General features: G+C 38.2%; 1 protein-coding gene across 2 annotated transcripts in view; it reads right to left on the reverse strand.

The window, feature by feature from the left end:
• Window positions 1-10,623, reverse strand: part of LOC126335359 (DNA polymerase alpha catalytic subunit) — a 253,333-nt gene extending 242,710 nt beyond the window's left edge. The window contains exons 1-3 of one of the 2 annotated variants that reach the window (XM_049998549.1): window positions 10,488-10,623; window positions 1,466-1,657; window positions 987-1,308 (exon numbers count right to left, since the gene is read on the reverse strand). In XM_049998549.1, the coding sequence (XP_049854506.1) occupies window positions 987-1,308; window positions 1,466-1,657; window positions 10,488-10,503 (530 nt within the window). In that variant the 5' untranslated portion in view covers window positions 10,504-10,623. The remainder of the gene's footprint in view (window positions 1-986; window positions 1,309-1,465; window positions 1,658-10,487) is intronic. The other variant, XM_049998550.1, reaches the window with a different exon arrangement.
• Window positions 10,624-10,831: the final 208 nt, after the last annotated feature.

Genomic DNA, 10,831 nt, shown 5'->3' on the forward strand with positions numbered 1-10,831 from the left:
CTAAGATGATGACCATAAATGAGGGGCATCCAACCCACAATCCTTCCCACCCACCCTAAGGAAGTATTCTGCTGCCCACCCAATCTACACAACATCTTGGTCCAGCCGTATGTCACTCCCACTCCTAACTCCTGGCTACACAGGTCATACCCCTGTGGAAGACCCAGGTGCAAAACCTGCCAATTCGCTGGCCCAGCATTTCCTACTGTAGTCCTGACAAAGGGTTACCCCATCCCATAATAAGCAGAGCCACCTGCGACAGCACCCATGTCTTATACCAACCTTGCTGCACTTTCATCGCAGCATGCCACTTGGAGCCCCCCCCCCGAGAACCAACTTTTCTGAATTATGTAGTAGATGACAGTTATCCTTGCAACACATCCTTCATTCTCATTATCCTCCTGAACTCAATCTCCACTAAGCCACTGCATTCAAACCTCTACCAAACAGTCTCCCCTTTCCTCTGTCCTGTTATCCCTTCCCAATCCAAACCCCATATCATCTTGCCCTCCATGCACTCGTTGGCTCGTGTACATGCAGCTCCTGCCTCTCCCTCACACAATTCTATGCCACGCACCTGCCATCTCCCTTCAAGTTGTTAGCAATCCCTCCCTAACCCCTCCTCCCACTTTCTGCCTCTTTCCACCCCCCCCCCCCCCCCCCCAGGTACAACCATCCTCCACAGTCTGCCTGCTCCACTGCAGTCCTAGCACTGTGTGTTCTGTGTTTTTATTCTTTTTTTGCTTGGAGTGCCTGTGTTGACAACTCAATGCTTCTACTATTCAGCAAGTGGTCTCCTTCACTCCTAAATGATTGAAATTCTGATTTAAAAATTTGGATTCTTATTAAAATTACAACTGTCCATTATTAAAGACATGTAATGAACTCTCTTTTGCCACCATAAAAGAAACGTTGGATTTAATCAAATTAGTTACAAGATATATCTTAAGAACCTTTAATATACGATCGGTAATAAAATTACTTACTGTGGAGATAATCCTGTGTCTAATGATTGTTTCTTGCTGATGCTGTTATTACCATGTAACTCCTGCATAATGTCACCTAGGATATCATCATCATCCAATTTCACATTTGCTTCTCTTTTCCTCTTTCGTGATGGCATGTTCATAAGCATATTGCGAATACTCGCTGACCCATCACCGTTTTTCTTCGCATCATTTTTACTATTTGATTTCTTAACATGTTTCCCACTGTAGCTGTTTTTCTGTCGTGAAGCTGAAGTAATTGATTCATCATCAAGGTCATCATCAAATATTTCACGACCATCCTCAACATATCCACTGCCATCTACAAAGAAAAAGCTTTTAGGTAAAAAAAAAACATACCATACTTTACTAAAAAAAAAAACACATTACCATACACGATAAGAGCAATCTCGTTAAGAAGTAGAACACAATGACTGAAATCCAGAAGTCCTTAGGTGAGATTTTTGTATAAATATTACCGTCATCAACAATCCAGTCATCAACCTGACGTTCCAGCACTTTCTTCGAATATTCTTTTTCATCCACTTCCTCATACACATTTTCAAAGTCCTCCACTTCATATTTGTTTTTGCTTCCTTTCAGCTGTTTCAGTTTTTCAAGTGCAGCGAGACGACCATTACGATCCGCTTTTTGTCGCCGGGACCTGTGAGCTAGAAGTGAAGATAGTCCAACATTTAAATTTGATCATAGACATTTAGTAACATTCAGATGACTGTGTTAATTCTCAATCTAGCTTCTCACAAGCAAAGTAATGGTCACAGTGTAATAAGCAACAGTTACTAAGCATGCAACAAAGTCTCAGACTTAGAAGCAATCCTAAAAGGAGGTGGAGGTCATACAACACTAATTAGAGAGAGATGGCTAAAAATCTAAATCAACAAAAGTGAGATTCTTTGGGAAAGTTTAAGTTTATATGGAAGGATTGGCTTATGCAAAATGGGTGATGCAGTTGCCACAATAGACAATAAAATCAAATTGACCAACAAAGAGTAGTTGCATGTGATACTGTTTGGCCCATAATCAGCATCAAGAGTGGGCATAAAGTTATAACTGGGTCTTTCTACCGATCATCAGAGTCACCCCCAGATATAACCAAGCAGTTTACAGAAAATCTCAGTTTGTTAGTACACGCATTTCTCTATCAAACTGGAGAAGATATTAATAATTCAATAATCAATTGGGATAGTTACAGTTTTCTAGGTTGTGAATGTGGCATGACTTTCCACAACACCTTCTCTGGGAACCACCTAGAACATATAGCTACGAAGCCTGCTCATGATGGAAATATAACAGACATAATTGCAACAAACAGATCTAACCTCTTTGAGGATGACCCTAATGAAACTGATATCAGTGACACAGGTAGTTGTCACAACAATGATTACTAAAACACACAGAACACCTAAAACAATTAGGAATACTAGCTCTCTTGCTGGTACTAAAGTACAACATCTAAAACAAGTAGGAATACTGATTACTAAAGTACAAGGAATAGCTAAAACTAGTAGGAATATTTAGATGTTCAATGGGCTGAATGAAGAGGCAATCATGTCTTACCTAATACAGGAACTCAAAACATTTGCCAGTGGGCATGGTGCTACAATAATTCAATTTACGATGGGAGAAATACTCCAAGGTATATAAGGAAACTTCTAATGAAACACCGACTTCTGTAAAATAGGTGTAAACCAAAACATAGGGCTATAGATAGATGCTGAATGAAACATGATTGGCTAACAGAAAAGGAACATGTGAACCCTTCAACGACCACCACATCAGTACCTTATTGAAAGAGCTCTCACAAAACCCAAAGAAATTCTGGTCAAATGAATGTCAAACACACCAGAGACTTAAGAATGAAACAGGTAGTGAAACTGAGGGTAGAAAAACAAAACTCAGGAATGCTGGGCTGCATTTTCAGATGTTCATTTATTAAGCATTTGACAGATGTATTGCCTCAGTTTACTTTCCATACCACTGTAAGGGTGAGTTGTACAGATATTGGTTATAGTTGCATTGAGAAACAGCAAACACTAAATGAGAGTCCATGGCCCGATGAACTCCCTGATGATTCTATACAGAATTTCAGTTGAGTTAGCTCTCATTTTAATTATACTGTAGATACCTCTAACAAAAATCTGTGTCCAGTACTTGAAAGAAAGTACCAGTCACACTTGGGTACAAGAAGGATAGCAGATAGGATCAATAAAACAATCGCCCAATCTCCTTGACAGACACCCATTATAGAATCCCAAAACTTACTCTGATCTCAAACAGCATTATCTCCTCCACACTAAACATTGTTCATGTGCAACCCAACCCGCAAATAACTCCCCAAGAAACTATGGATCAAAGAAATCATATGGATACAGTATTTCTTGACTTCCGAAAAGCATTTGTGCTAGTATCACACCTACACTTATTATCAAAAGTACAGTTATAGGGGGTATCACACAAAATTTGTGGCTGAATTGAGGATCTCTCGGTATGGAGGATGCCACATGTAATCCCTTTTTAGATAACGCAGGTATCTGTAATGATCTACCATACTATCCGAATAAAACAACACATATACCCAGTCAGGTCTTGACAATGGTCTAAAGTGGTGCAAAGACTGGCAACTTGTTTAAAATGTTCAGAAATGAAATATTGTGCACTTCACATAACGCAAAAATGTAATATTTTCTGATATAGGCTCAGTTGTAGGTAGTAGACTTCTGTTCATTGATAGGATAGAGTGTTTGCAAATGATGCTGTCACTTATCTCATAAAGTCATGAGAGGATCAAAACCAAACGAAAAATGATTTAGACAAATGTCTGTATGGTGCAAAAAGTGGCTGTTGACTCTAAATGAAGTGTGAAGACTGTCACATGAGTACAAACCAAAGACTGAGAATTATTGCCAGAACACTAAGATGATGCATACTGCCTACACTACACTATTCCATCCTCTTCTGGAGTATTGATACATAGTGTGGGATCTGCAACAGATAGAATTGATGGAGGATACCAAAAATGGTCAAGGAAGGGCAGCTCATTTAGTACAGGGTGACACAGAATAATGGGTATATTTGAAATGAGTAGTGGCAGCCATGGGCAGGTGGCAGCACTGCGGGCTCATGACAGTTTGTGAATAAACAGTCCGCAATTTCAGTAATCATAGATCAGTGGAACAGGCAACAGTGTGCATTAGCCATAAAAATGTTTTATAAAAACAAAGATAGTTCGGTAGCAGCGCAGAGGGAGTTTCGATGTTTCTACAATTTAGGACGTCATGATATCATTCTGTCGATACAGGCGATAAAATGTTGGATTAATAACTTTGAAGACACTGGATCTGCCCTAAAGAAGAAACCAACAGGACAACCATAAAGTGTACGTTATCCAGCGAACATTGATGTTGTATGCGAGTCCGTCTTACGGAGCCCACAGCGTTCAATTCGTAAGAAAACAGCAGTGGTTGGAATGTCCAGGGAGAGTGTTTGCAGAATTCTTCATCTTGATTTAAAATGTCATCAGTACAAACTACAGATGATGCACCAATTGAGGGACAGTGATTACTGGCTATGACCAGGATTCTGTCAACAGATGATAACTAAAATAAACAATGACGATGAATTTCTAAACAAGTTGTGTATGTCAGATGAGGCACATTTTCATCTCACAGGTTATGTGGACGAACAGAACTACTGTTACTGGGCAAACACAAATCCTAGTGACATTTACATGCTAGTAAAGTGACAGTATGGTGTGGTGTTTCATCATATGGGATTATCAAACCATATTTTTTCGCAAATAGATAGGGAAACAATAATAATTGTTACGAACTTTCATTACACCTGCATTGGACAACTTTCCAAACGTTCATAAAGCCTGGTTTCAACAGGATGGAGCAACATCACACACTGCAGGGAAATCAATGGCATATGTGCGAGAATTGTTCCCTGGCCCCTGCCCCTAGATCGACAGATTTATCCATTTGCGATTCTTTTCTTGTGGGGAGCTACCAAGATCAAATCTACATTACTCAACCAAGAACCCTGAACGAGTTAAAACAGAGACTGAGTATTGGTACAGGAGGATGCCATCTACAGGATGTAATTTTTAAAAAATGATAAATGCCATCAGTGTTTCGTAAATGGCAAAGCTGTAAGGTTTCAATTACTATGAATGCATTTTCTTTCCTTCATCACCTCTAGTTTTACTGGATTGTCAAATGTTCCCATTTTTCTGTGTCGCCCTGTATTATCGCAATATAGGAGACTGAGTTCCACGGATATGATATGCAGATTGCAGTGGAAATCATTAAAACAAAGATGTTTTTCACTGCCACATGATCTTCTCATGAAATTTCTACCACCAACTTTCCGCTCTGAACGCAAAAATATTTTTTCCGCACCCATGTATGTAAGTAGAAATGATCATTGTAATAAAACAAGAGAAATCAGAGATCGAAAGGAAAGATTTAAGTGTTCATTTTCTGAAGCACTGTTTGAGAGTGGGGTCATTGAGAAATAGTCCGAAGGTAGTTCGATGCACCCTTTGCCTGACACTTAACTGTGAACTACAGAGTAATCATGTAGATGTCGACTGGGAAAATGCAGTCAACAAAGGAGACAGTTTATAATTAACTTGTTTTTCCCACCTCAGAACGATGCTCAGGCATGAGGGATCCATACCCCACAGGACTAACAGGAGATACTGAATGTATACAAAGAAGGGCAAAACAAATGATCACAGGTCAGTCTAACTCATGAATGTGTGTCACAGATATGTTGGAAAACCTGATTTGGTGGGCTCTTGAAGAAAGTCACCAAATATCCAGAGAAAATCTACTTTGAGATCCAAGAACAAGTATTAACTGAGGAATTTAAGAGATATTCCTTGCCCCCGTAAATGATCCCACAGGGGCCGTGAAGATGACTATACATTACATTGATTTGTTTGAGACATTATTCACAGATATGCTTCCCTAACCTATAAGGTGACTATGATTTGAAACACAAAACGTTTTCTAATGATGAAGATGATGAATGAGTTTTACAAAGAACCCAACAGTGTGATGCCTCACAATCAACAAGACAATATAAGAGTTTTGCAGTAACACAGGAGAAATGACTTATGGAAAGAACTAGGATGCTAGGGGAAATGAAATAATATCCACAACTAAAACTACTAAAATTAGTGTTTTGAATAGAGTAGTAATATCCAATTTCTTGTAGGATGTGAGCTGCTTCCTTTGCGTCATCAACTACAATCTGTGGTAAGGATTGGTCATAGTGTGATCTATGACAAGAACACAGCACTATCAGGGTCACTCAAGAATGTGGCACTATCTGGGTCACTATGCTGGTGCAGCCTATATTTATGTGAATTCTGAAGTGGCATACTATCAGGGTCACTCAAGAATGTGGCACTATCTGGGTCACTATGCTGGTGCAGCCTATATTTATGTGAATTCTGAAGTGGCATACCATCTAACAACATTATGATCTGTTATGAGGAATTCAGAAGGAACAGTATAGAGCACAACCATTTTATATCAGCGTAATCCATTGGTCCCACGATAAAGGAGATCTTTAGTGATGTAGAATGAGCCAAAGTGTAGCAGCTGTCAGAAACTGCCTTAATAACTGTTAAAATATTTGAAACAAACACAAACTCATTTCAACATTAATTCAGCGATATAATTTGTGCTGTGTTGGCGATCCTATTCTGTTTGTGCATGTGTGGTTAACACTTGTGTGAACAGTCAGCCTGTTTGTATGTTGTTCCTGCAGTGCTTGTGCAACTTTTAATAATTAATAACCAAGTTAAACTGTATCTTAGGTATTATTTGCTGACACACAATTCTACTTCCAATACGTTAGTGATTCTGAATGGAACATAAATAATATTTTGTGAAAAGTAAGTATTGCAGGCATAACAAAAATCTAGCCTATATATGATTGTGCCACATTACAAAAAAGGGGAGAAAAAACTTCAAGATGGAAAGTGAGGACATGTTCATAAACAAGCTCAAAGATAGGGAAAATTGGAAGTCTGAAGTATAACACTAAAATCACACAATACATGGACTGTTGTGACTGTCTCAATAATAATCCATTAACAATATGTAGTAGGCCTACGACGAACTGATAGTAGCCAAGATAGAATGTGACAATAGCTTAATGAATCACCACCACAACAGTTGAGAAAAAAGTTATGGTATGTTACATTTTACAAACAAGCAATATATCAAAAACAGTGTGGGCGAAACAACTGCCATGTTATGCACGAGAGTTTGGAATATGCTTACATGTTAGTGCAGGAGCAGTACTGTTTGCCAAATGCCTTATGATTCTGAGACATATTGATAGGATTGAAAACTGCTCATCAGCTGCTGATCTAGTTCAACAAAGACCTGATCAAGTGATCACTACAAAAATTCACATGTCTCTGCAAGTACATAGAAAACCCAAAGAAATTCTGGCCATATGTCACGGGTGTCAGTGGCCACAAAATTAGTAACTGGACGCTCATGGATGACACAGTACTTGAAACTGAGAATAGCAAAGCAAAAGATGAAATGCTGAGCTCTATTTTCAAGTGTTTCTTTACTATGAAGATACAGGTGAACCGCCCTAGGTTACTTCTCACACCTTACGAAGAGGAGTGGTGTAGATATTGGTTACAGTGGTAATGTGAAATAGCCAACAGGCCCCAGGAACTGATGTAACTACTGTCTTACTCTATATAGAAATTGCTGTCGAAGTAGCTCTTATTTTAAGTATAATGTACTATAAATCCCACAAACAAAAGAGCTGTGCCCAGTAGTTGGAAGAAAGCACAGGTCACATTTGTATATAAGTAGTGCAGCAGATGTGATCCACTAAATCACCGTCCAATATCCCTGACACACACCTATAACAGAATATTATATAACATATTCTCTATTAAAACATAATAAAGTCTCTCAAACAGAATGACCTTCTGCATCCCAACAAGCACTGATTATGAAGACATCGGTCAAGCAAAACCAAATGCTCATTTCTCTCACATACTGAAAGTCACACATCAAAGGAGTCAGATAAACAACATATTTCTGAACTACTGATAAACATCTAAGTACCAGTCATACACTTATTATTGAAAGCATGATCATAAAAGGCATCACATGAAACCTGTCGCTGGCTCGACAATTTCTTAGTAAGGACGCAGCATTCTACCTTGGAAGGAGAATCATAAACAGATGTCAAAATGACTTCAGGTATATCATATGGAAGAAAACTTGTTTGTTACTTTTAGGTTCCATGGATCATTTGTACAGTTAATTGTAATAATGTGGAACGAGTTATTTTACATTCATGTGTAAACACGGTTATATGCTAACCATTTACAAGGTTTTATTAAAAAAAAAATTATATACATGGCTGAGTTAATAATTCCTTGTTTTTCACGTTGGTATACATTAATGACCTTCCACACACATTAATTTTTCCCCCCCTAGTTGCTATAGTTGTCTATAATGACGTAGACCTACTGTTTCAAAAAAGCTATGCAAATATTCATTCAGATCTTGATAAGATTTCAGAGTTGTTCAAAAATTGGTAACTTGTTTTAAGTTAGTGTGAAATTTGTTCTTCACAAAATAGTAAAATGTAGTATCCTATGACAACAATATCAAAAAGGCACAGTTTGAATCGGTCAACTCATATTAATATCTGGGTTTAACAGTCTTTAGGGGTATGAAATGGAATTATTACAAAAAATGCTGTTGGAAAGTTCTTATATATTATATACATTCACTCAGAGAGAAACCACATGGCAGGTGTCAGTTCACTGGTAGGATACTAGAAAAAAGCAGTCAGTCTGCACAGGAGACTGCTTACAAAAGACTCATCTGACTCATCCCAGAATATTGCTGAAGAGAGTGATTTGAACTGGAACTAAAACGGCATATTGAATGTACCATAAGACGGTCAGCACAAATGTGAACAGCACACACTTTTAAGATTTACACGAACTTTCCCATGAAAGCCTACTTACAAAGTATCAAGAACCATCTGTAAGTGAGAAACCAAGGAATACGCTACAACCTCCTACCAACAGCTCCTGTAGGGACTGCCAAGATGAGAGCAGAGCAATTACGGCACTTACAGACATGTTTAACTAATTATTCTTCCCACACTCCATACCTGAACGGAATGTAAATGAGCCTTAACAACTGGCACACTGGAAAATACGCTCTGCCATATACTGCACAATGGTTTGCAGAGTATAGATGTTAAGTATAGAAGTATAGGAACAAGACTTTATCAATGGACTTATAACTAAAATGTAATTTCCACAGTATTAACAATGAGCTGATGGTAAAAGAGATCAATGACAAACGGCTGAACAAGGAAAAAAATCACAAGATAGTGGTGAGAGAGAAAGGCCTGGAGAGGTAAAATATTGCAACATGCGAAGGACTGCGGAAAAGATGAGGGTCCATGTTTCCTTATTCTTGTCAGAAGCTAACTGATAAAACTATCATACCACCAGTAAACATACGAAACCCACAATAAGCAAAATACACACAAAAACCTTCTTTCCAGTACTTTATATTGATGTGAATTAGAAATTTTATCATAATCAACGGTAAAATATCACCGAAATCAATACTTAGGTGCTCGTATCATGTTTAACACATTACACAGAAAAAGATCTAGAAAAAAGTCTTACATCTTACTTATTTTGACCACTTTTCATGAGATCTTAAGCCTTTCCTGGCTGCACTTACAATGGTGGGAGATCTCTGCACATAGGGGTTGGGGAATGAAGAAGTCACTAAATGACAATGTGAATTTGGGCCCATCCACATTTTGAAAGCCTAATAGTTTATAAGGCTGCTCATGAGGGGAAACAAAAATCTACTTCCAAGGCATGGCCCTGGACAAATTATCATATGCTACTTTCAATGTATAGGATGTCGTACCTAACATTTCAGAGTTCTGCCGTGAGTTCTCGCTGAAAACACGCTGGCAGTGAATGTTTTGAATTAGCATCAGTTCTCCGCCAAATGATTTTCATCTGCATATTACTTTTAAAAACAAAGAATGTTTGAATTAGTTGATATTAACTGAAGTACCATTTCTACTTGACAACAGACCTACTACAATCAGTTCCTATCTGCCTTATAATACATAGCTCTGTTTGATTAGAAAGGACGAAACGTGGCACGTGAAATGGCTAAGAAACGAGTGGGATCATCGTTCTGTGACAACTGATGAAAAATGGAATCATCACTTCATAGCATTAAATAGTAGGGTGAAAAATGTCTACTGACTAGTAATGGCGTGGAGTTTGCAAATAAAATCACAATCGCCGTGTTCACACTTGAATAATTCTTCAATGTAGATCAAACCTTCCAGTTGCATCCAGCGTAGAATCTCACTCAAGTTTACACATAAACAAATCAAAATAAACGTAAAACCTTATATCATTTTCTTTCTTACGTGTTGTATCTGCCATTCGCACTTTCACTGCGGTATTTAAATTCGGCGAAAATCCACTTACTGACACACCAACAAAACCTCAGTCACCACACACAAGTTGTAAACACACCCTCGGCGCGCCAGAATTGCATTTGGCGGGAAATTGCATTCAATCGATTGAAGATTCGATTAATCGCAACTAACACAACACGACATTTCTCATAATATGTTTTCTAACAAAAAGGAATTGGGATATGTGGACGTAAACCATAGAATTCTGCTAGCAACGGAATAATAAATGAAGTTATTATTTTGTAAAAACATTCACATGACAGGACAGAGGTTTTCTAGTGAAATAAAGTTTA

The sequence above is a fragment of the Schistocerca gregaria genome, chromosome 2 (assembly GCF_023897955.1).
Source record: "Schistocerca gregaria isolate iqSchGreg1 chromosome 2, iqSchGreg1.2, whole genome shotgun sequence".
Lineage (NCBI taxonomy): Eukaryota > Metazoa > Arthropoda > Insecta > Orthoptera > Acrididae > Schistocerca > Schistocerca gregaria.